Consider the following 27,019-nt stretch of genomic DNA (forward strand, 5'->3'; position numbering starts at 1 on the left):
TCAAAATTTGTCTCATGTTATTTCCAATCCTTTTTTATTAACGGTGATATATTTTGAATTTACGAATGTGAAAGCTGAACTTCAAAAAATAAAGGGAGAGGAAACAAAGCCCGTGAAAAATATTTAAAGTCTCTTTTAATGCGTTGTGACATCCTGGAGAGAAATCAAATCAATGTGTTTCAACGTTACAACATACATTTCTCCTCCCCTCCCGGATAAAGCACTAATTTATTTAATTTGGTTCAGAGCACTGAATATTCCAAGCTACAGCCTCGTGGGTAAGAGATAGCATTATCTTAAACAGTGTTCGGATTTAGCAAAGGTCAACGTCTTGTGCAGTTTACACAGTATCTACTCTCAGTCGCTTTTGCTTCTTGAGCTCTAGGTGGCTCCTCAGAAGCTGTCAGGCTTAAACAAAAATAAAGTAAAATCGGACACGGTATGGGGCCTTGGGACTCTGAAACCTTCATCCGGAGAAAACCAGTTAAGCCTTCAGAGGCTAGAAGAAAGGGTGTGTGTGATTGGTAGGCAAAGCAAAGAAAGATTAGTACAAGTTGTCTGGCAGCTGGATAAACCTTACACCTGCGCAAAAATAAGCCTCTGTCATAAGAAAGCCCAAAGATGTCCGGGGTCGGGGAGGAGAAAAGTGTCTCTCATCTGTCCCATCAACGCAAATTAGTGAAACCTGCCTCAGGTGAAGTGCAAAGGCCAGTCTGCAAGGAGAGTTTCAACCTCTCCCCACGAGATGGGCTAGATATCACCTGCCCAAGCTCTCTCCCGACCTGCTAGAGCCGAGAGGGCGGAGGCCGGAGACTGCAGGCGGGAAGTAGCACCGCACATCCGGGAACGCCAGCAGCCGGCTGAGGGCTGCATAATTGATGGCGGGCCGGGCGCGGTAAGATCGTCTCCGGGGAGTAGGGCAAGGCGGCGGGGCCCCTCCCATCCAGCCTTTTCTTCGGCGTCCTGCCCGCGGCACTGACTGCGGGCGCCGGGCCACCTGCGAGTGTGCGCAGGGACTGCGGACACCCACGGCGGCGAGCTGAGGGAGCAGTCTTCACGAGGACCGAGGGGGACCCTCTGGCGCCATGCGCGCCCTGCCCGGCCTGCTGGGGGCCAGGGCGCCTACGCCCCGGCTGCTCTTCCTCCTCCAGTGCCTTCTCGCCACCGCGCGCCCAAGCTCGGCGGACGGCAGTGCCCCAGGTGTGATCGGTACAGCGGCCAGCGTAGGGAGGGCGGAGGGCGCGCGAGGCTCGGGTCTCCGGGGGCGGATGGCATCGCCGGCGCGCCGAGCGGGTGGCGGGGAGAGGCGCGGGGATGCTGGTAAGGCCGGGTGGGGAGAGTCGGCGGCCTCCCATTGGCTACGTTTGTGTCACCTAAGCTGAACCCTGGAACTGGTGCGGCTCGCGCTCCTGCGCTCTTTGGGGCGAGTCTTGAACAAACAGCGCCCCGCGAGTCGGGCGCGTAGGTAACAGGGCAGAGGCTGGTTTTTCCTAGGAAGACGGCAGTGGGGGGTGTGGGTGGATGCAGGGACCAGCTAGCAATTTGGCTTGTGCAAATGTGGCATGAATTTTGAAAGCCACATTTCCCCAAGGCCTACTCCCTTTTCTTGATTGGAGAGTAAGGATCGAGTAATCACCTCCTTCCCTCCTCTTGGCAGATGGGTTGGCTTTGAGGATTTTTTTTTTTTTTTTTTTTTTTTTTGAGACGGAGTTTTGCTCTTGTTGCCCAGGCTGGAGTGCAATGGCGTGATCTCAGCTCGCCGCAACCTCCTCCCGGGTTCAAGCGATTCTCCTCTCAACCTCCAGAGTAGCTGGGATTACAGGCATGCGCCACCACGTCCGGCTAATTTTATATTTTTAGTAGAACGGGGTTTCACCACATTGATCAGTCTGGTCTCGAACTCCCAGCCTCGGGTGATCCGCCCGCTTCGGCCTCGCAAAGTGCTGGGATTACAGGCGTGAGCCACCTCACCTTGCCGAGGATGTTTTTTTTAGAGCTGAGTGGGGGAAAAAACATCATAACCAACTAGCCAACCAAAGATCCACAACTTACAGGATAACGTGTGTGTATGTTCATTTTACACCGTAGTCTTTGAAAACAAAATTGTGTGTGTGTGTGTGTGTGTGTGTGTGATTTTTGCTTGTTGTTTTATTGTTTAAGACACTTTGCCAGAGGGATTACGTGCAAAACATTACCAAAGCCAACACGAAAGTTGCTATTTTACCTCCACCTGTTTATAATTACTTTTCATATTGAAAGGATTCCATCCAACCTATCGCAAGTTTCTGTGTCATAAATGTTAGCAGCCAGTAAAGGTAATAAAACACCACCTCTCAAGCTGGTAAATATTGGCCACCAGTAACTAAAATTGGGACATTATTCTGCAAAAAGTTTTCAAACTCTCATGGGAGTTTATTTTCATGGGCTTGTAATATGTGGAATTTTTGTAACACTATAGGGAAAGAAGGATAATCAAAAGGTAAGACTATTAATTTTTATAAATGCCTTTTAAAAGGTCTAGTTGTTAGCAACTTGGACAGAATATCTTGGGTTGCTTCAGTTCTAAATTTCCTTGTGCCACATCTCTTTTCCATAATACCACTTATAAAGAATCGTCCAGGCCTGTAATCCCAGCACTTTTGGCTGCTGAGGTGGGAGGATGGCTGGAATCCAGGAGTTCAAGACCACCCTGGGCAACATAGCAAGGTCCCTTCTTTATTAAAAAAATTTTAAAGTGCGGTTGTGGTGATGTACACCTGTAGTCCCAGGTGCTTGGGACGCCAAGGCAGAAAGATTGCTTCAGCCCAAAGTTTGAGACTGCAGTGAGCTATGATGGTGATGGTGCCACTAAGCTTCAGCCTGAGTGACAGTGCAAAACTGTCTCAAGAAAAAGAAACAGAATTGTCCAGGACATTTTTCCCCCTTCTGGGTATCTCCAGTTCTTCTATCCCTGATTCACCTTTGAAAATCCATCTCAGAGTATTGCAGTTCTGAGAACCTCTGCACTCCTGGGGAATTCTCACTCGGTTGCTCAGGCTGGAGGGCAGAGGCACATTCACGACTCACTGCAGCCTTGACCTTCTGGGCTCAAGATGAAGAAATTGGGGCTTGGCTTAAGTAATTGCCCAAGTATACATACTTAGTTAAGCAGCAGAGCAGGAAATTTGGTATTGGTCCATCCAGTGCTTGTTTTCTTAAACACAGTGCTTAAACACAATATCCAGTTGTCTCTCTGAGCTAATTGGAAATGTCTATGAAAGTTCAGAACTACTGACAGCATAGCCTACGCATCTAAATGTCTGATTTGCACTGGGTGACATGCTGACACAGTTTGAGTCCTGGAATAAAATTAGGTACAGGGACTCTTTTAAGGTTTTTTGATTAAATAAGATATGTAATATATCTTTGTAAAGGATACATCAGTGGGAGTATTTAAATATCATTATTACTATTACGTGGCACAAATTGGAGAAATGGGTCATGTTTATCTTTTGAAAAATGTTTGCAGTAGAATCATTTTAAATGATCCTTTTAACTTCCAGAGGACATGACTTTTGCGTTCCCTTTATGAACCCTCTTCCCTACTAACGCCTCACCCCAAACACAGCAGTTTTCTAGTAATAAATATTTTTGAAGCAAATACTATTCAAGCACCTGCATATGTCTGACATTGTTAGTCCATATCTCAGTAGAACATGCTAGCAGTTTTTACCTTTAAGGACATTTAAAGGGGTTCCCACTGGACAAATCTGGGACAAATTGAGCATCAAATAAATAATAATATTAGTGGATTGCAACTCATTTAATAATATGGGAATTCATGAGTACCAACTGATGTCAATTAAAGGAGTCAATGAAAAGTTTGTTGGGGTACAAAGTATTAAAGATTCAAAGTAACTCTTCAGAATGTGCTTATTAATATCAAGGTAAAAAGAGTAACTTTATGGTGGAGAAGCTTGGCAGACAGCACTTTGATCAAATGATCAAAGACCAAAATCTGTTTAAATGGAACAGATTAACCATAAGCCTACCTTTATTTATTTATTCACTCATTCATTCATTTAATTTTTGAGACAGGGTCTCACTCTCACTCAGGCTGGAGTACCGAGGCACATTTACGGCTCAGGGCAGCCTTGACCTTCTGGGCTCAAGGGATCCTCCCACTTCAGCCTCCCACATGGCTGGGACTACAGGCATATGCCACCACACACGGCTAAATTTTGTATTTTTTGTAGAGATGGGGTTTCACTACGTTGCCTAGGCTGGCCTTGAACTCCTAGGCTCAAGCGATCTTCCTGCCTCGGCCTCCCAAAGTGTTGGGATTATAGGCGAGAGCTACTGTGCCCAGCCTAAGCCTACCTTTAATAGTGATGTTTCTGATGCATGAACATTTTTACCCTAAATTTATCATCACAAAACAATTATATTTTTAAAACATTTGTTTTAAATTAGAATTAGGGCAACTGTCTCTTCCTCATCTTGTGTCACCCTCATTGCCTTCCCTCCTCCCTGTCATCTTTCCCTCCATAGGTCCTATAGTTATTTGGTGGGGAAGAGCAAGGAGACATCCTCACTAAGTGGGTGAAGCCCAAGGGGCCCAGATCAGGATATCCGAGGCTGACCCTGGTAAGGATGGCATCAGGCAGGAGGGCAGCCTGGTGTGGAGTATTAGGGCCTGAGCACAGTGAATGGGTGCTCCTGCAGCAGGCAGCTTGACACAGGGTCCCAGAGTTGAGCAAGTTAACAAGGCTTTTGTTCAGGAGCAGCAGATGGGTGATGTTTAATCCCAAACAAGATGTGGAGGAAAGCATGTAGGAGGGTCAGACCAGCGATGGAGGTTGGAGCCTGAGTGGGTAAGGAGACGTCTCTGTGGGGACAGATGTGGCAGTGGCAATGAGAGTTTAGCAGTATACAGGGTGATTGATCAAATAATTAAATCTAGGAAAGATGATAGGATCTAGGTTTTTCACTAAAGAATGAAATAAAGATAGAGAAAAGGTAGAATGAACCCTGTGGTGTTGGACTGCAGTTGGCAGTATCCATGGGAATCCATGACATTAAATCCCTATCTCTTTACCTAAGTCTATATATAGCTTTAAACAAGTATATGTGTAAATATATGTATGATGAATACGTATCATGCATATCATATACATAAATGTACATGATACACATTACAAGTTTTATGTGTATATGAATATGTTCACATGTATTCTTAGCAGTGATTTCCAGTAGTGATGAGTATACTTAGCACCCAGATCTTGGGTTCTAAATACCATTCTTTACTAATAGTAACCAAGGCTTCTTGGAGAAATGGCTGATTTCAGGGCTAGTGTGGGAAAGTAGCAGGTAAGCCTAGAACATCTTGTGCCAGAAAGCAATGGAGTGCTCAAAGGATAATGAGTCATGTCAAAAAGATACAGGAGCCAACATGAAGGGGTTCCCACTGGACAAATCTGGGACAAAATTGAGCGTCAAAATAAATAATAATATTAGTGGATTGTAACCCATTTAATAATATGGGGATTCATGAGTACCAACTGATGCAAATTAAGAAATGAATCAATGAAAACTTTGATGGGGTACAAAGTACTAAAGATTCAAAATAACTCTTCAGAATATGCTTATTAATATCAAGGAAAAAAGAGTAACTTTATAGTGGAGAAGCTTGGCAGACAGCACTTTGATCAAATGATCAAAGACCAAAAAAATGGTGTGCCATCTGAGACGATCTGGTGAGAAGAGCACAGCATCACTTGTATGATCTTACTGCCAAAGGTGCCTACCTCAAATATAATCATATTACAGCAGAACTGTCTTGGAATTTTAAAAAGTGTCAAGGTTATGGAAAAGTCAGAAGAGATTGTCGCAGTTCCACAGTGAAGCCACATTAGAGAGAAGTGACAGCCAATGGCAGTGGGTGATTCTGAGCTGGAACCTTTTGCTACCAAATGCATTATAGGGACTTTTTTTTGAAACTTAGATGGGGTGTGGGGATGAGATGGTGCTTCATACATATTCATTTCTTGATTTTAATGGCTGTAGTGGGATGGTATGGGGAATGTCCTTTGTGGGAAATAGATGGTAATGTGTTTTAGTGGGTCGTGAAGCATCAGGTCAGAAACTTACTCTCACATGGTTCAGAGGAGAAAATGTTCTGTTCTTGAAATGTTTCTGCTACTTTGAGATTGTTTGAAAAGAAACAAAAATAATTAGTTTACCTGAGAAAGCTTCAGTTTACATAGGCATTAAACTAAAAGAGTAGTTGAGAAATCTGTTAATGTTCTTAGGTATCATTTTCCAAAGGTGTATATGCCCTCCAACAGAAACAAATCACATGTGTTGAGGCTGTTTGTTCTAAAGTGTAATCTTTTGACATTAACTTTGTACAGCTGGTCTCACATATTGCACAATAGAAGGTGAACGTTAGAAATTAACAACTTATGACATATATGCTGATGTAGAACAAACCTCACAACACTTTGCTAAAAATAAACTCTACTCCTAATAAAAATTGCCGCTCTTTAAAATAGAACATCTCAAATAATGTTAGAATAGAAATAATGAATGTTACCTTTAAAGAGTTGTTATTCTTTTCTTTGAAAATAGCATTTTCCTGGCATTTTTGAAGTTATTGAGGTTATTGTACTAATGTGTCCCTAATCCCAAAGCAGAAGCTTTTAGTAGCCTTACAATTATATACTTCTGAGAACCTGAAAGGGAATTTAGATACCTCGTTTGATTGATCTTGAAGCCCAAAGTGCTTTTGTAACTTAGCCAAAAGCAATGAGATAGCTAATAGCTATAACTGTTTTCCTGGTTTGCATTTCAGCATCCATCCAGAATGTGGTTTTTCTTCATAAAAGTCCTTAAAATAGGCCGCTGGCAGGAGGGTGTTCTTGGGAGGGAAGGGTGGCAAAAAATGTTCACACTTTAAAAATGTCTGCACCTAAGCTATGCAGAACAGGAATTTAGGGCCACAGGGCCATTGGAAGATTATTAAGAATCATCACATTGAAGAATCAGGGTTGCCGATATATCTGTTCAAAATCAAGGTTTTCAACTTTGGTACTATTGGCATTTTCCGCTAGATAATTCTTTTTCGTGGCAAGCTGTTACCCTAAAATGTTTAGCAGTATCCCTGGACTCTACATATGTGGTGGGTGAATTGCACACTCCAAAAAGATATGTTTAATCCCTGATCTTTGGTACCTGTGAAAGTGACCTTATTTGGGAGTAGGGTCTTTGCAGATGTAATGAGCTAAAATAAGGTCATACTAAATTAGAGTACACTGTAAACTTAATGACTGTGGTCTTTATAAAAAAGGGAGAGGGAGATTTGAACATAGAGACATATACAGAGGGAGGATGATCATGTGAAGACAGAGGCAGGTGTTGGACTAATGCAGCTACCACCAGCCAAGGAATGCCAAGGTTGCTAGCAACTCCCAGATGCTAGGCAGAGGCAAAGAAGGATTCTTCACTCCAGAGTTCAGAGGAGGAAGGCCCTGCCAACACCTTGATTTCAGACTCCTGGCCTCCAGAACTGTGAAAGAATACTCTTCTGTTGTTTTTGCCACCAAATTTGTAGTCATTTGTTATGACACCTAATTTGTGGTAATTTGTTATAGAAACTTACATAACCTACTAAATAAATGTAGTAATCTTCACCCAATTGTGACAAGCAAAATGCTTTCAGACATTGCCAAATGTTGTCTCCTGTGGGGCAACATTTGAGAGCCACTGAACAAAATCCCAACTCTTATCGAATAGACTAACAATTGAAACATTTAACAAATCTACAGTCTTTAGAAAGAATAGAAATCTTAGTTACTAACTTTTGGGGTTTTATTTTTTAAAAAGTTTTTATTTGGCATAAGTTACTGTTAAAGTATCTTAGTGACCCACGTAGAGGTGTTTTGAAACAGAATTTTTACGTTGCCCTTTGAAATGTATATTATTGCCAAAATTATATATTTTTTAAAAGATCAACTTATTTCCATTCCTATACCATCTGGTTTTTAAAATAGTTTTACAAGACTGGTAAAAGTGTACATTGTACTTGTCAGTAGGCCTTAAAAAAAACCTTGTCTGTAAAGGCTTCTTGCTCAATAGCTTCCATACTATGCAGAAAATATCAAGAGTTCGAGAGTTCTCTGTGTGGAGTATTATCTGTCCCTGACTTAGAAAGTCTGACTTATAAATGTCCCCATCAGGATTACTATAAGTTTTTGTTTTTTTTTGGAGACAGTGTCTCACTCTGTCATCCAGGCTGGAGTGCAGTGATGTGATCTCAGCTCACTGCAACCTCTGACTGCCAGGTTCAAGCAATTCTCCTGTCTCAGCCTCCCAAGTAGCTGGGACCACAGGCGCATGCCACCATGCCTGGCTAATTTTTTGCATTTTTAATGGAGATGGGGTTTCACCATGCTGGCCAGGCTGGTCTCGAACTCCTGACCTCATCATCTGCCCACCTCGGCCTCCCAAAGTGCTGAGATTAGAAGCGTGAGCCACCGCGCCTGGCCCCGATAACTAGAATTTTTTGACAAGCTTTTTTTTCCCCTTGTTTTTCTTCTTTTTTGGATGAATCTCTCTGGAGTATAATTTCCAGGACTCAGAGATGACTTATTTCCTTTTTCCTCCTTCTGCTGCATTTATGGACAGGGGATAGGGCTACTCTGCTCCTAAAACCCGTAATTCTCCATGTGTTATGTATAATCAGTATTTTACTTAGTAATTAGGTATTTTAAAGCTAAGGTTTAACCATATCATGGCTTAAGTGGCCTTTACAATTTGGCATGGGATCACATGGTTATATATAATATTGCTTCCATGAAGAAATACATTCTTATTTCCAAATCTCTATTTTATGAATAATATGTAATATTCATTCCTATCAGTGTTTCTGTAATTGCGTTGCACATTTATAATGCTGTATATCAGAATGTTCAAATTAAGATTAAGTACTGCATGTTGATAGCAATCAGTATAGAGATGAGAAAGATAAAGAATAATATTTATTTTAATAGTAGTTGCTTCTTACACTTTTTTCTTAATGAAGTTCAGAACCTTCCAAGATTTTAACGTATAATAAAGGGATTTTGGGGGCTTTAGAGAGAATGTTTATTCTTAATCAGAGATGTAGTTGCATTTATTTCCTGATTTAAAAAAGCAAATCTTAAGACCCAATGCAGTTTTCTAGTGTTACTTATTTTTCTTCCCAACTTACTTCAATTAAATGAAGCCCTCAAAATGAAATATGTGAAAATGTTACCTTAATACCTTTAAGTAGAATTATAGCATGTTTATTTCACTTGAAAGTGTTAATAGAATAAATTATAAGCCCTTCTAGCAACACATATTTTAAAATATAATATGTGAAAAACATTTAAGTAGAGACCATTTTGCTATTTCACAGAAAATTATAACAGGTGAAAATTAAGATGTTACTCAATTCTTTGATGCAGTAGTCTCATGCCTCAACTGCCCTGCAAAGAGAGAAAAAAGTCTTTTAATCTCTTGAGCAACTATTTGATGTTACTCTTTCATGTTGATATTTTTGTCTCTACCTGTAAAAGAATGATATATGGAAATTTTCCAGCAATGATTAAGCAAGGGTGAGTTTGATAACTTGAGAAATGCATGTTATGATCTTGGCATCATCACTCATATTTATACAACTTTTCTGATCCTCATTTTTTTTCCCTATCAGATGAGGTTTACAGTGGAGACATATTTTCAAAGCACTGAGCTGGACATATGGCTTTTGGAAACTCTAAGTAACAGTCAGTGACAGAATTTGGATTAAGACCTCACATTCCTTCCTCTCCATTTTATACTTGTTTTTGTGACTCAGCCTAATCCTTTTAGGGAAGTATTCAAACCACATCTGCCTGAGTCTCTTGCCAATTTCCTTTAAACCCCAACCGTTAGCTGAATCAGCCTCCTGCCAGCTGTCCTCCAACTAAAAGCAATAAGGTTTACATTCTCACTTTTTTGGTTAAAAAATATCTTGCCTAAACAAAGAACTTCTTTTATTGTCCTAATACCTTCTGTAGGCTGCCCTGCTTTTCCACTTAAGGCATTTCTGTATATTGCCTCTTTAAGGGACTTTTCCCAAGGCAAAAGCCACACAGCAGTTACACGTGTTCTTTTGCACTTGGGGCTTTTTCAGTGGAACCTGAAGCTTGATCAAGATTAATGCCTTAAAGGGAATATGAAGTTAAGGTACTGGTGGTGTTTGGTTTATGGATGTCTGATTGTATTTTTAATATGTGAGCCAGCAATTGGAAATGGCCTCAACAGCTAGTATATTCTAGAAATACCCAGACTTCCCTACCTCTGGAAACTTGGTGTTTCCTTCCTTTCCTATCCTTCAATTGTCATCAGCTTAGATTGTGCCAAAGCCAAACTTAGACTCATTTTCTCTCCTTGTTCTGACACAGGTCCCTGTTGAGCCCATCCATGACAAGTCCTAGTGATCAGTAAGGGAGAATAGCCCCAGCACTGGAGCTCATCTTCCTGGAATTATCTTCACCCTCCTTCCACCTCCAGGCTCAGGCTTCACACTCTAGCTCATGGGCCAATTTGTATAAAATATACTGGCTAGTTATAGTTAATACTATGCATTAATGGGTGCTGCTTGAAATTTTAATGACTCTCAATCTCAAATTGTGGGCCCAAACCACTACTATTATGATCCATATAGCCCTTTAAGGACCAAGTTTGCCCAGCGTCATACTCCCCATCAGTACCAAGTGTGCATGAGATACTGTGTATATTCACTTACTTAAGTGGAATAGGAATAAGAATGACAGAAAGCACTTTTTCTTTAGTTTATGTCACTCTTATTGTTACTGATACTGTGAACCATAATAATAAATGATGCTGGAAATCTCAAAAAGGTTATGGGCTTGTTTCAGGGATAAAGAGTTTAAAAACCCTTAAGATTGTATTCTGCTGTACAGTGGGGTATCCCTGGGGAGGAAAGCAAAGATATCAAAGCTTACGTTTTGCAGGCTTCACAGAACAGATGATAGAGTAGAATAATGGTTTCCTTCTCATCCACCCCGGCCTGGCTTCCTGTCCATAAGTGAATAGCGTCTGCCTTGATCTTCCTGAAATATTTTGTCTTTAATATAACCTCTAAGTATGCTAGCCCCAAGAATAGAAACAAGGAATTTTCATTAGGAAAATAACATTTATGGGAGCCTTTCTTTTAAGCAGTGTGTATGTGTGTGTGTGTGTGTGTGTGTGTGTGTGTGTGAGAGAGAGAGAGAGAGAGTTGGGGAGGGTGGGAGGGAAGAGGAAGAGAGAAAAGGGGTGAAAAGACAGAGAAGGAGGGTGATGGGAGGAAAGGGAGAATGGGAGAATATGAGTAGGAATATGAATGAATGAGTGAATGAATGAATGAATGAATACTAGACGTGACTGGAGGAAAGGTTTTGTATACTTGATAGCCCAGTGAGAAACTCAGGACATATTTTCCTATATAATCATTGGGAGAGGGTAGTCTGATTTAATATGTTATTTAAGGACTTTTTTTCTTTTTTTAAAAATTATTATAAGTTCTGAGATACATGTGCAGAATGTGCAGGTTTGTTACATAGGTATACATGTGCCATGGTGGTTTAGAAAGTGCATTAAACTTCCAAAGCTGTTTTAGAAGTGATTAAACCTTTGGAACACAGCTTGTTGGAGAGTTAGGTTCTGCTAGGTACGTTATTTTATTAGACAATATTGTAAAAGCAATGTTCTAAAGCTAAAGTAACAAAAATGATCACTAACTGATAACATTTTTTATACATATAAGAAAATGAAACAACTGGAAATCTTGTACTAGAAATAACTTTCTGAGCAGATTATTTTTAAAAAGTGTAATAAAAATGGCTCAGGTTTCATTTAAATTGAACAGGATTTAATTTAAATAACGCAGCCAAGTTTACAATAATAAGCCTTTTTTCCCCCTTCTCTGACTTCTTTGATATATTTGAGTAGTTTCCTGGAAGGTAAGGTCTGGTACTCTAAAATGAAAGGAACAGTAGGCTATGTCGTCAGCCAGGTGCGGTGGCTCATGCCTGTAATCCCAGTACTTTGGGAGGCCGAGGTGGGCGGATCACGAGGTTAAGAGATTGAGACCATCCTGGCCAACGTGGTGAAACCCCGTCTCTACTAAAAATACAAAAATTAGCTGGGTGTGGTGGTGGGCGCCTATAGTCCCAGCTACTTAGGAGGCTGAGGCAGGAGAATAGCTTGAACCGGGGAGGCTGAGGTTGCAGAGATCTGAGACCATGCCACTGCACTCCAGCCTGGGCAACAGAGTGAGACCCCATCTCAAAAAATAAAATAAAATAAAATAAAAATAAAATAAATAAATTAACTTCAAGGAGAGTGAGAGAGGTGGAAATAGAAACTTTGTTTCTTTAATGAAAGTTTTCAAAAGGAGAGAGAAGTGACAGAGGCAGAGGAAACTGAAAGTCAAATGATAGAGGGCATGCCTCTTGGTAACCGTAGCTAGAAAACAAATAGCAACCCAAACTGGCCCGTCAGCCATTTTATCTTCTCTGTTACCTGGTGCTCAATGCTGTCTATTTTGTTTTTTTAATTCCCTTTATTAAGGTCTGCCTGTCGCTCTTCTTTCATCTTCTCTCTCTGCCTCTTCATGTCTTTCCATTTTCTGGCACTCTCATCTAATTCCTTGGTATCTTCAGTTTATTTATGTTTTGTAAAGAAACTATAATAGTAGAATAAAAATGGAAGGTGTTATTTAAAAAAAGCCATCTGATGTAAGTCAGTAGGGATTTTTAGGTTAAAAAAGAAAAAAAAATCAGAATTTTTTTTCACATTTAATAGCCTAATATATCTCTAAGTGTCTTTGAAGTATATAAGACTTTGAGCTTCCTGAAAACACAGTTTTTCATTAATAGTTCACAACAGTGTTTTAGCTGTTTCAAAGTAGTTTTTAGATAGTCATTTACTCTTGATAGGAGTGTGTAATCACGTGTTCTTTCTCTTATAGATTCTCCTTTTACAAGTCCACTTCTCAGAGAAGAAATGATGACAAATAACTTTTCCTCGGAGAGTCATAACATATCACTGACTGGTAAATGTATCATGTTTCAAATAATGCAATTCCAAAAAAAGGGTTTAAGCTATTTTTCTTAAACAAAGCTACTGCTTTTTGCATTGTGAAGTGGTAAACCCTGTTCCTGGCCCAGTGGGAAAACATACCAGTAGTGTGCTGGGAATCTAATGTGGTGAGGACGTTTTATTGGGGGCGCACAAAGGAGGAAAATATTCCAGACATACTAAGGCTAAGAGTGGCTCCCCAGAAAACGGATACCTGAGAAAAGAGAGAATCAATTTTGATTTGCAGATACTCTTATGTTTTCATTAATTCCTGCTGATACCTCCATTACATCACTCTAGGTCAAGAAGATAATTTGTGTATCTGTTGGAAAACCTTTAGCCAGAGAAATTAAAGATGATATCAAATGAGTCACCGTGCTAAGGAGAAGCAAGCAAGGAACTCCAAAATTAAACCCAGCCCTGCTTTCTCTGCTTTTTCTTTCACAGTTTTGGATTCCCTGTTTCCAAAGTAATCTTAGTCTTTTAAATTCCTTAGAGTCATTAATCTGTTTTAGGAACAATATTAAAATTGTATAATTAGAATTTAAAACATCACAAACCTATTATTAAATCAATAGTTAGGTTTTTCCAAATACACATCTAGTGTTTAACTGTCCTCTAGTCTTACGAACTGTTTCTCTATTTCTGTTTAATATGAATAGAAGGTGTGTGTTGCGTGTGTGTGTATGTGTGTGTGCAGCTGTGTGTTTCCCAATCTGATAACAATGGAATGTTTGCACTGAGTTTTTTGGGGGAGCATTTTTTGACTTTGTGCAGCTTTTGTTTGTTCCCAAATGCCCTCATTCCAATGTATAGAGTTCATTCTTGTAAAAAATAATTATTATAACTTTCCTATGTTCTTTTACTTTTTGCAAGTTCTAGTTGTTGGTTGCCTCTGTTAAGATGAAATGTTTCTTTAAGAGACTCATGTGAGAAAGCGATTTGCACATTCTCTAACCAGCCTGGCAATGTTGGCAGCAGGGCACTGCTTACTCAACCAGTACATTTGGGGCCTGGAAACGAAACAGTCAATGCTCAGGGCAGGAGCAAAATATGGACTTTTCAATTGTTATCAGGCTGGTTATTTACTTAACCTGTTTGGAGAGTTTAACTCCTATTCTTTTATTCTGAATAGTGCTATTTAAAGCCATATTCCCACTGTTATAAAGAGACTAATTGTTTGCAACTATCCATTACTTGCCTCTGCCTTGGCTTGATTAAACTTTAGTCTGTCTTTTTTCTTCCTTGCAGACCCCTGAAACATGGCTTGCCCTAAGTCTGAGCAAGCATTAAAATGAAGAACATCTTGAGAATTGGCTGACTGCAAGCCCGATCATGCTGTTTGTGTACACTCTTTCATTTGCCCAGTTTCCCTAAAAAAGTTCCTGCTTTATTGCTTATCCCTCTCCATATTAAAAAATAGCCTTTTCTGTTTACTTTTGGGATGCTTGCAGACCTTAAGTTTGGAGCTTTTTCTCTATTGCAATAGTCTATTGCAATAGTCTTTTTAAAAATAACATCTTCACTCTGGGCAGGGTGGCTCACATCTGTAATCCCAGCACTTTGAGAGGCCAAGGTGGGTGAATCACTTGAGGTCAGGAGTTCAAGACCAGCCTGGCCAACATGGCAAAACCCTGTCTCTACTACAAATACAAAAATTAGCTGGGGATGGTGGTGGACACCTGTAGTCCCAGCTACTTGGGAGGCTGAGGCAGGAGAATCACTTGAACCTAGGAGTTGGAGGTTTCAGTGAGCCGAAGTTGAGCCACTGCACTCCAGCCTGGGGGACAGAGTGAGACTCTGTCAAATAATAATAATAATAATAGTAATAATAATAATGTCTTCATTTAACTTTGGATTTGTTTTTGACAAAAGATTTGACAATTTAGAAACATTAGATCTCCGAGTTGGGCACTGAATGGTTACATTTCCATGTAGGTTGTTGCTCTAGTGCCTTCTCATCAAAAAGTTTGGTCTTAGAAACTACCTTTGCTGAAATACAGTATTTAAATTTGAAGATATATTTATAATTTTTAGTGTCAATGTAAAATAAAAATATCGAGATGAATCTCTAAACAAAATGTTTTATTTGGTAGAACAGAATTGGAGTTGAGGGCATACACAGAGTGGAGTGGTCTTCAGTATGACTGAAAACCAAAGAGAAGTTTAGAGGTTTTATTAGAGAGAAATGTTATATATTGTTTTGGAAGAAAAGTCATTAGCACTAGCAAAGTTTTAGGGAGCTGACAAGCTCTGACTGGTGAGTGATGGTGGTGGGTAAATTAGTCTTAGAGTCATGACGGTTTGTTTCAGAAGCTGCTAGGTAAAACTGTTCTTAAAGTTATACCAGGTCATTTCAGCAGCTAGCTTGCAGTATTAGCCCCGGGCAGGTGCTTTGTGTCCCAAGTGTTTTTTTTTTTTTCTTTTTTTTTCTTTTTTACTGAGTCTCTGGACTCTAATTTAGTTGAATATGACAAGATAACTCCAATTCCTGATTATCAATTTTTACCTTATGAACCATAGACTTTCTTCTTGCTGCTGTTAAGATTTTTAACCTACTATTTGTAAAGGGAGTGTTTTCATATTTTCATAACATTGATATGTGTCAATATTGATTTTATCATTATTCATTGTTGTCTATAAACAATACTAATAACATTTCTATGTTGCTACTTATTATTTTCTCTTTCCCTCTGGCCATTGTCAAAGTTAATCTCTCTGTTAGGATAAAATGTGTCTTGTAGAGAGTTTCAAATACAATACGTTAATTGTAAATTTTGGACCAGAAAGATTTTGGTCTGGCTCTTGACATACATACTTATCCAAAGATTCTTGAGACTGGAAAACATATGGATTCTTGTGCCTGGGAGAATGAAAACATGGCTTTTGATTCATAAAAGCTTACTTATTTAATATTTTTAAAATATTGCTAATTATTTACTTAACAAACTCATGATGTTGACTATGTACCATGTTTGTATTTCTAAATAATTTAATTCTTATAACAGCTCAATGAGGTGGGTAGTGTTACTATTTGTAATTTGCAGGTGAGGAAAGAGAGGCACAAAGAGACGAGTGAACTGACCAGGATCACAGTTCCTGAGTTAGAGCTTATGGTTTTAAATGCAGGCAGCTTGGTGCCCAGTCTGTGCTATTAACCATTATGCTTTGCAGCCTTTCTTTCTGGGCATAATGCCCAGTTACTTGTTTCTTTTAACAGCATTGTTAAATCAATTATATTTATTTTAAGAAGAATGACATTAGTTTTGAAATGATATAGTAAACTATGAAAATAAAGCTATTTTCTAGGTTTATTGCTATTTCTAGGTTTATTTAGTAATAAAGCTATTGCTTTGGAAGTTGCATTTGTTGCCTGCAATCCCAGCACTTTGGGAGGCTGAGGCAGGCGCATCACCTGAGGCTAGGAGTTCGAGACCAGCCTGGCCAACATAGCGAAACCCCGTCTCTACCAAAAATACAAAAATTAGCCAAGTGTGGTGGCGGGCACCTGTATTCCCTTCTACCTGGGAGGCTGAGGCAGGAGAATCACTTGAACCTGGGAGGCGGAGGTTGCAGTGAGCCGAGATTGTGCCACTGCACTCCAGCCTGGGTGACAGAGCAAGTGTCCATCTCCCCTGCCCCCTAGAAAAAAAGAAATTGCACTTGCTTAATCATAAATTTGTGAAAGTAATTGACTTGACTGAAACTAAAAGTATTTTTTCTACTTTCAGAGGTTTTAAAACAGATCTTTTGATAATGGACTGTTTTTATATCGCTGTACTTAATTTTCCAATGTCCATAGTATTTGGAATTCATTGTATTGTTTGTATTACCACAGTATATTTTTATTTTTGTTTTTTTCCTCTCTGCATATTAGTGTTTAGTTTGTCAATCAGTGTGTTATAGTTTAACGGAAGAGATTGAAATAAAAATAAACAGCTGACAGTTTCCTTGACCACCTTGTTAACGTTGGAATCAGCTCTCCTGTGTTGACCCAATGGCACATTTTATTTACATGTTGAGATGTGAGCAGCTGTCCCACAAGGTCCTTGTGATACAAGGAGATAATATAAGCAGACATTAGAGGTGCAGATGTGCAAATTAGGGCACAATGTAAGATTCGGGAAGATTAGTCAAGATAAGGAAAAACAACCACATTGTCTAAATCTCGGCCAGCAAGAGGTCTAGGTTAGGATCACCCAGATTCTAGGGGCAGGTGATTGAGAAGATTGAGAAGAAGAAAAGAAGTGAAAATACTTTATTGCAGAAAAGATTCTAGCATGACTCCAGTGCGGCAAATGTTAGGATATTTTTCAGACGTACTCATCAAACTTGATATGTAGACTGTTGATGTACAGAGATAAAAATTGAGACCTAACATTCATAGAGAGTAAGAGAAAGCGAAGATGGAAGAGGGATATACCCATAGCAAAAAAAGTGGCAGTGGCTGTGATCAACTTTTGTTCTATATCAGTTTTTTTTGTTTTTGTTTTTGTTTTTATTAACAGAAGTATTGATGTTTGGGGCTGGATGATTCTTGGTTATAGGAGGTTGTTTGCAGAATTGTGGGTTGTTTAACACCATTCCTAGCCATTACCCACTAGATGTGAGTAACACCCGCTAAGTTATGACAGCTAGATATGTCTCCAGATAATTGTCAAACATTCCCTGGGGGACAAAATTTTCCCCATTTGAAAATTATCCCCACTGTTCTATACATTAAAAATGAGAGTCCTGCACATGTTTCCCATCCCCTTATTGTGGGAATACACATGATTTAATAATCTTGTGATTAACATTTAGTAAAGAATCTCACCATAAAGTTAGATGATGGTGCTGTATCACAGGCACAGGACCTCACACTCTGTAAGTTGGACCTGTCTCTTCCCTCCCTACTACTGGTGTTCAAATCCTTCCTCTCTTTAAGAATGGAGCCAAGATCCCATCTTCAATAAAGCACATATCAGAGAAGCATATACGTTCCTGCTTCTCTGATATGTATTTACTGTATTTTTGTTAATTTTTAATTCTGTAAGTAAAAATGAGTTCTGTTTTGAAAATACTAAAACATTATTTTCAGCATTAGAGTAAATTAGAAAATCTGAAAACCCTCCTGCCACACCTATGAATATCTAAAATACAGTAAACATTCTTTTAAATATATAGCAATGTGCACAAAAGTAAAGAAGTTTCTACTGATCAAAATTGGTGATCAGGGCGTGAAACCTGTTAACTGATATTGTGTTAGGTTTCCTGTGTTTGTTGCCAAGATATTTGAGTTTTAAGAGCTACAAAAATATAAAAAACAAGGCCTTGAGTTCATGCAAGGAGGAGAGTTGGAACTGAAAACCTACAGAAAACTATCCTTCCTAGGCTGTAAATGTAGAGAAAGGTTTGATTTAGGGAAGAAAATCAGCCGACAGCACAAGATGACAAGTTGGCTTCTTTCTTTTAAAGTTTTGTTGGGCATTTAAACCAAAAGATTCCCAGTATTATCTGCCAATTACAAATAATATGAATAAAAATGTATTTTTTAAAAAAACCTCCAAATCCCTGAAGATTTCCCTTAGTATTTAAAGATGTGGGCCTGTCCTCAACATAGTTTAAATTGCAGATTTACATTACCTGCATTATACTGTACAGGAGCCTCCGAGCTGAGAAATAACACAAAAATGACCCTGGCAGGTAGTACTTCCACAGGAAAGCAATGAAAAACCCTCTGTGGAAGAATGCATTGTCCATCCTGGTGACATAATCCCTGCTGTTACATGTCTCAACATGTCACAAAACAAAAATATAAAAAACAAACACACAGTCCCTAATAGAGCTGAGGAGCAGTAGGATTAGACATTCCAGAGCTTCAGATTATAGAAATACTAGGTAGAGAAATAAAACAAGTATTAAAAACATGAGAATGAATATCATACTGTTTTTTTAAAAAAACAAAGCAATTCAAAAAATATCCAAATAGAACTTCAGGAGGTGAAATAAAAAACTTGACTGATGAGGTTCAAGTCTCATTGAATTACCCACCATTTCTATCTCTCTTCTCTCTCCGCTTTTCCAATGGTATACACTGTTCAATGTGTTTCTTTCGCATGCTGTGTGTGTGTGTGTGTGTGTGTGTGTGTGTGTGTGTGCGTCCATAAAAACTATGTAGTATTGTTTGTTTTCTTTAGTTTTAGTGGTATTAGTCCATATGTATTGTTCTGAAAATTGATTTTTGTCATTCAACATTAGTTTTTGGAGATCTAGTCATATTGCATGTGAATCTAGCTTGTTTTTTTTTCCACTTGTATGCACAGTATAAATACACCAGCTTACTTAGACATTTTTTTTCCTAATGGACCCTAGTTGGCTAATATATTTTTTGTTATAAACCATGTAGCAAGGGATACCCTACATATATCTCTCTGGGCATAATTGTGAATGTTTCTCTACGATAAATACCACAAAGTAGAATTGCTCATTTAGAAATTATGCACATCTTTATTTTAATATATATTTCCAGACTGGCCTTCAAAACATCTTGAGAGTTGACCCCTTCCCCTGACCCACATACTAGGTTTATATTTTATTTTTTGAATTAATTTAAATGAGGTAGGCATAAATTTTGGATACTGAATTTTTACTTTTTATAGAAGTTGCGAATATTTTTTCCCACTTTAAACTTTTATGTGGTGTTTTTTAATTGTGAAGAAGTTTCATTATATTTCCTCCTATTATTTGCATACATTTCCACCTTTCACTTTTTAACCCATTTATGATATAGTTTTATGTCTTGTAAGTGAGAAGGAACTAATTTTATGGTTATTATTTTGTACTGTTAGCCAGCGTCTCAACCCTCTTAACTGAATAGTTCTTTTCCTGATAGCTTTGAAATAGTACTCTAATCATATTTCAGTTCCGAAACTCCGTTCTGTTTCTCTACTGTTACGTTGTTTTACAAAGTTATTAAAGTACTTCCCAAAGTGAGAAGAACATTTTACTTTGTAACCTGATGCACCAACTGCATGTTCACACACATATGAAACAAAATATTCATCAAATAACACCTACACCTGATAGGCTTCTTATACTCTGGTAATTTCTCTTTTACTCCAATCCTAACAAATCTGTTGGTAACTATTAAATTGATTTCCTGATTCACTAATAGATTTTTGCATGCAGTCTGAAAAGTTTTGCCTATTTTATTTCATTAATTTCTTGGTATTTTATGGTGTAATTAACATGTTAGTGTTATTTTTAAAAACATCTTTTTATCTGTTCTTTTTAAAAAAACAGATTTTCTTTCTTGGACTTTCATTCTTTCACGTGCACTTCTTTTTTTTTAAATTATACTGTAAGTTTTAGGGTACATGTGCACAACGTGCAGATTTGTTACATATGTATACATGTGCCATGTTGGTGTGCTGCACCCATGAACTCGTCATTTAACATTAGGTATATCTCCTAATGCTATACCTCCCCTCCCCCCCCCCACCCCACAACAGGCCCCAGTGTGTGATGTTCCCCTTCCTGTGTCCATGTGTCCTCACTGTTCAATTCCCACCTATGAGTGAGAACATGCGGTGTTTGGTTTTTTGTCCTTGCGATGGTTTTGCTGAGAATGATAGTTTCCAGCTTCATCCATGTCCCTACAAAGGACATGAACTCATCCTTTTTTATGGCTGCATTATGGTGTATATGTGCCACATTTTCTTAATCCAGTCTATCATTGTTGGACATTTGGCTTGGTTCCAAGTCTTTGCTATTGTGAGTAGTGCCACAATAAACATACGTGTACATGTGTCTTTATAGCAGCATGATTTATAATCCTTTGGGTATATACACAGTAATGGGATGGCGGGGTCAAATGGTATTTCTAGTTCTAGATCCCTGAGGAATCGCCACACTGACTTCCACAATGGTTGAACTAGTTTACAGTCCCACCAACAGTGTAAAATTGTTCCTATTTCTCCACATCCTCTCCAGCACCTGTTGTTTCCTGACTTTTTAGTGATCGCCATTCTAACTAGTGTGAGATGGTATCTGATTGTGGTTTTGATTTGCATTTCTCTCATGGCCAGTGATGATGAGCACTTTTTCATGTGTCTTTTGGCTGCATAAATGTCTTCTTTTGAGAAGTGTCTGTTCATATCCTTCACCCACTTTTTGATGGTTGCATTTCTTAAAATTGGGTTCTGTAAAAAGTACTTTTGGAATTTGATTCTTCACCAACTCTGTAGATTTATTTTGGGGAAAATTAATGTTTTTGTACTATTGCCATCTGTGATTTAGATCTCATTTGATTTACAGTATCTGTTGTAGTTAGACTTAATTGTAGTTATTTATGTTTGAGTTATATGTCCCCTGCTAGATTAGTAATTTTGAAATCCCCTCTGTATCACATATAGCATATAAAAGTCCTAAACAAATTTGTTTTGGCCAATGGATGAGTCAACTGTGTGAGACAAGAACTTCTTACTCATTTCTTGCATATCCCATAAAGTACTTTCCGCCTGGAATTCGTCATATAAATCATGAGGCAGAATTTTAATATGCTTGAACCTTCAGTCTAAGGGAAGGTGCCTTATCTGTCTAAAGAAGTGATTCATGTTTTAAGTACTATATTCCAGGAGCTACAACCACTTCAACAAAAATTTATGGAAAGCCTGGTTTACAGTAGTGAACATGGCAGACTTCCCTTTCTGCCCTCCTCCCCCCATGTCATACAGTATATGTTTCAGTGAGAAAGACAATGAATAAGTAAACAAATTAACATGAAAGGTGAAACCGGACAGTGCCAAATGCTAGGAAGTATATAAAGGAAATGTGATAGAGAGAGTCTGTTGTTAGCAGTGTTGTAAGGTTAGAGGAGCCCTTTCTGCAAAGAAGGCATGTGACCTGAGACAGTCAGTCACTTGGGGTATGTACAAACTGTAAGTACTGCCTCTCTGAGTGTCTGCATGGCTAGCACCTTAGAAGTTGATACCATGAGACATAAACCATTGTAAGACTAAGTATCAAGGACTGGCATCAGGTGTAAACACCTGCAGTTTGGAGAAATTCATTACCAAGGTGGCAGGCCATGCTTGCAGTTTACATTAGGTATTTGTGAGCCGTTATCTTGATCTGGTGTGTACTGAGGCTTGTGTTTACCTCTCCTTTGATGGAATCCAGTTACTTCTATTGTATTTTATTTTTTAAATTCTGGGGTACATGTGCAGGATGTACAGGTTTGTTACATAGGTAAACGTGTGCCATGGTGGTTTGCTGCACCTGTCAATCCATCACCTAGGCAGTAAGCCCAGCATACATTAGCTCTTTTCCCTAATGCTCTGCACCCCCTGCCCTCCATCGGCAGGCCCCAATGTGTGTTGTTCCCCTCCCTGTGTCCATGTGTTCTTACTGTTCAGCTCCCACTTATAAGTGAGAACATGCGGTATTTGGTTTTCTGTTCCTGTGTTAGTTTGCTGAGGATAATGGCTTCCAGCTTCGTCCATGTCCCTGCAAAGGACATGATCTTGTTCCTTTTTGTGGCTGCATAGTATTCCATGGTGTATATGCACCACATTTTCTTTATCCAGTCTATCATTGATGGGCATTTGGGTTAATTCTATGTCTTTGCTGTTGTGAATAGTGCTGCAATGAACATACATGTGCATGTGTCACTTTTAAATCCTTTGTTCCATGCGATGTAACCATGATGGGGAAAGAAGATGAAGGGATGAAGAGGCCAATCTTGAATGCTTTCCACAACCTCTCCAGTCTTCACTAATTGTAGCAACATTTTTTATCAGTTTTATACAGTTATCTGTGTGTGTGTGTGTGTGTGTGTGTTTGTGTAGGTGGGGGTTCTGTTTAAGTTTTCCTGTGATTTATTTCTGAAACAATTCTGCTACTAAAATAATTTTGAAATCCATTAGAATAATCCATTTCAAAATTTAGATGGTTCTCATACTGGGGAATCAAATGATATGACATTGTCATTTGCTGTTCCTTTCTTCCATTATATTGAAGTGGATATGTGCAAAATGGTTCAAAATAAATGAAACCTTTTTATCAAGGTAGAGAAGGCAGAAATTAGATATAAAGATTGGAGGCAAGTTGTTATGGCTTGAGATGATTTTGAATTGTAAATGTAGAAGAGATGGAAAAAATACTAAAGTGTGATTTATAGCTACAAGAACAAAAGGGCAGGACTAGCCATGGAGGGGAGCATACAGGGCCAGGGACTGGCTGATCTGAGTCCTGGACTGCTCCCTCAGCCTGGATCTTGTCCCCTGTGTAACCTCAGGTATTGTCTTTCAGATGTACTGAACTGGTACTATGATTACCACTTTGCAGAATTTATTCTAGGGACCAAACATTATCATATGTTCTAGATATTTGTGAGCTGCCAAGTGACATCAGTGCTATGTAATTTTAGTCAAATGGAAGGAGTGCATAGATGAAGTATCTAGTGTAAATCTTGATAGGTGTATATGGATTAGGTTAATGATCTCAAGCCCAGAAACAGTCTATAGCCAGTTAAGCAGGAAATAACTTGTTGAATAAAGGATTTTGGCTAGCAGAATTGATGAGAAAACTGGAAATCAAGTTCTGGCAATGCCAAGGACCTCAGGATGACAGACAGCAAGGATTACTGGAAGAGTCTGCTTAAGATATTTCTGCAGGCACTGGACTCTTGATACTAGGGCCTCGAATAAAGGCACGTCATATATTTTTAGTAAAATTGTTGAACGAGTGGATAAATGAAAAGTGTGTGGTAGGTGTTCAGTAAATAAGTGTTAAATGAGTGAGTGAAAGAATAATGAGGCACAATCACTGCTAGACACTTGCCATTGCTATTGTGATTAATTTTCAGTTCTGCCTAGGTCCCTAACTCCCTCCCTCTAACTTTAAAGCCATGAGTAGAAGGTTATAATTAAAGTGGCCAAACCCTAGTGCTCAACTGTGCAGAGAGAAGACATATCTGTTCTTAGGTTTCTGCAGTGAGTGAGTACTTTGCCTATCACCAAACCTTACATTGATGGGAAGGGTGTTTGGATTCTGGTTGTCCAAAAATATGATCAGTGGTCCCCACTATAGTGTTGGATTAACTTCATGTTAATTATTTGGAAACAGTGGCAACAAATGTATTTGGTTACTAAAACAGTGTAACCATTTACTGTAGTTTTCCTGCAACTGATGTAAACAATAGTTGCAGTGTTGTTCTCTATGTTGTAGAAAAATATATTTAATTATTGGATTGTTACCCAATGTTATTGTCTCAAATTAAATACTACATTGTTGAAACAAGAGACATGCAATTCTGGAATTCAAACAGAATTGTTTTTTTCTTTGAAATGATGTTAAATCAGTTTAGAAAGTAGAGAAATGACCATTACATGCCTTAATTTCTGTTACTAATTGAAGTGGAGGAAAACAGTGACTGATAGAAGCTTTGTTTAGTGAAATTCAACTAGCATCTCCTCATAAATAATTTTAACATATTTTCCAAAATATTGCCGTATCTTTGATGAATTATTTTGGAAAACCTGGCTTCATTTGTGTAGAAGCCATTCATGTTTTCTGGTATTTCTTTCTTTTGAGGATGTCTGTGTAAAAAAAAATTCTAAAAGTCTGAAAATAGGCTCAGCTCATATAACACCAGCCACATAGTTCATAGGTCTTGAGGGAGTCTCCAGGGATTACTTGGAGATTTTATATACATATAAAAAAGTGTATCAAAGTGTATATGTACTACATTTTACTCTAGTTGGGTTTATATAATTTCAGATTTCTCTGTGCACATTGGTGATTTCACATTTTAAGTTTATGGGATTCAGGAAGCACATATGTTTTAGGCTGTATCACATTGGTGTGGCACTAATCAGATGGCATGTAAATAACTTGTTGATAGGATCACTTGATAAACTATCATGATTCTTCAATCCATGTGAGACTTATTTGGGAGAGAAGTGAAATTACAAGAATCAAGGGAATAGTATTATGTTTTATAAATTTTGGATATAAACTTTAAGAATTTTATTCTTATTCATAAGTTAACTCCATATGTTTAAGACGCACAACATTAATGATAAAAATAAGATCCATTGCATCATTTTTATATAGGGGTGTTGGCCTCATGTTAGTGTGGCCTTCTGTTTCTGTAAGGATTCTGGATGTTTAATAGACATTTTGGGTTGCATCATGAAACTTTATTGACTTTTATGGTGAAATTGTTACAGGGCAGGTGAATCCCAACATTGGGGTTTAGCCCTAGAAGGTTGGCTCAGGAAAGAATTTTCAAGAGTGAGCTGGTGGTAGAAAAATCAGCTTTATTGAGGCAGGGGTGTTACAGCTCTGTGACTTCTCCTTCAGAGCAGGAGTACCCCAGGGCAGTGTGTCAAGAGTAGCAGCTCAGGGGCAGTTCTGCAGCCATGTTTATACTACTTTTAATTATGTGCAAATTAAGGGGCAGGCTATTCAGAAATTTCTAGAAGACAGAAGGTAACTTCTGCGTCATTGCCATGGAAAGGGATGGTAACTTCTGGGTGTAGCCATGGCAATGGTAAACTGTCATGGTGCTGGTGGGTGTGTCTTATGGAGAGTAGCTTTCGTTGCCTCTTCCTCGTTTCTGTCAGTCTTCAATCTGGTCCAGAGTCACATTCCACCTCCTACCTCATTATGAATAATGAAAAGTCAGGCTGATAGGGCTCTGAATTTTCTATCTTGGCTTCTATCAGAGTTGTCCCATCTAATCCGTCGTATATGTCACAGTTCACTTAACTGTTTTTAGTAAGAGTTTCTGTCTTTAAAGCATGTTTGGAAACACTATCCTATGCAATAAATTTTAGTTGGCTTCTTCCATATTTTCTTTTTCTTAATAAAGAACAAAGCAGACTTTTATTTCTAGTGAAATGTTTACAAGATTGGGTCCTGAATAGACCCAAGAAAATTAATGTCATTTCTCTGAAGACTGCTAATTGCTGAAAGGCCCATATACTTTAAAAATGTTATCTATGAACATAAGAAATTATTTAGACAGGTATAAATTACTATACGGTTTTAAGAACAGTGTTAAAAATATGTTTCAGAAACAACAAATTGTTATCGTTTTAGAAATGCTGATGTCATAGATGTTTTTGCAGCACTCTAAAGCAGCAAAAATGCATTGCAGTTGTGCAGTATTAAGGAAGTTGAAACATTGTTGACTGAGCTCACGTTAGTTTGTTGGCTAACCACAAAATATGTAAAAAGGTAGAGCTTTCTGCATGTTTTTGATGCTGTGATTTCTTGACAGGAAGGAAAGCAAACTGCAGAAGCACAGCAAACTGCAGAAGCACCTGCAAAGTATTATAGGAAACAGTGAGACAACGATTAGGGCTTGGAGGATGGCCTACCATTAAGAAAAACTGTGTTGCATTTTAAGTTATGTAAAACTATGTTTAGTTGAAAATGTGTATTTTTAAAATATCTTGATTTCACTGTTCATTTATCATCACATTCACATTGGTATATAGCTACACTGTACATTTCTTTAATCTTCTATTAATATTTTCTTTTATTTAAAATCTTGGTTCAACAGTTTGAAGGTGATGAAGTTAATTCCATTGTAATGAGAATTTAATATGTTTGAGAGTTGGTATATTCTGTTGGTTATCACAATCTGGACTCAGGCATTCCTAAATCTGAGATTCAGTGTTGCCTTTGCCTTGATGTGTGATTTTAGACAAGATAGTCAGCCTCTCTTTGCCTCATCTCTAAAATTGGAATTGTAACAGTGATACTTACCTCATAAAGCTGTTGTGAAGATTAAATGATTTAATCAACATATAACCCTTAGCACCATATATGATAGTTTTTATAATATTCCCCAGTGAGGTAATGGTGAGAAGTGGGCATTTATTAATTGCTATATTAT

General features: G+C 38.5%; 1 protein-coding gene across 2 annotated transcripts in view; it reads left to right on the plus strand.

Annotated features, from left to right (window-relative positions):
- The first annotated feature begins 416 nt into the window (after positions 1-416).
- EMB (embigin) overlaps positions 417-27,019 on the plus strand; it is a 48,852-nt gene continuing 22,249 nt past the window's right edge. Inside the window, exons 1-2 of one of the 2 annotated variants that reach the window (XM_055252421.2) lie at positions 417-1,200; positions 13,019-13,102. In XM_055252421.2, coding sequence (XP_055108396.1) covers positions 1,086-1,200; positions 13,019-13,102 — 199 coding nt within the window. In that variant the 5' untranslated portion in view covers positions 417-1,085. The remainder of the gene's footprint in view (positions 1,201-13,018; positions 13,103-27,019) is intronic. The other variant, XM_063622657.1, reaches the window with a different exon arrangement.

This window comes from Symphalangus syndactylus, chromosome 18 (genome assembly GCF_028878055.3).
Source record: "Symphalangus syndactylus isolate Jambi chromosome 18, NHGRI_mSymSyn1-v2.1_pri, whole genome shotgun sequence".
Taxonomy (NCBI): Eukaryota; Metazoa; Chordata; class Mammalia; order Primates; family Hylobatidae; genus Symphalangus; species Symphalangus syndactylus.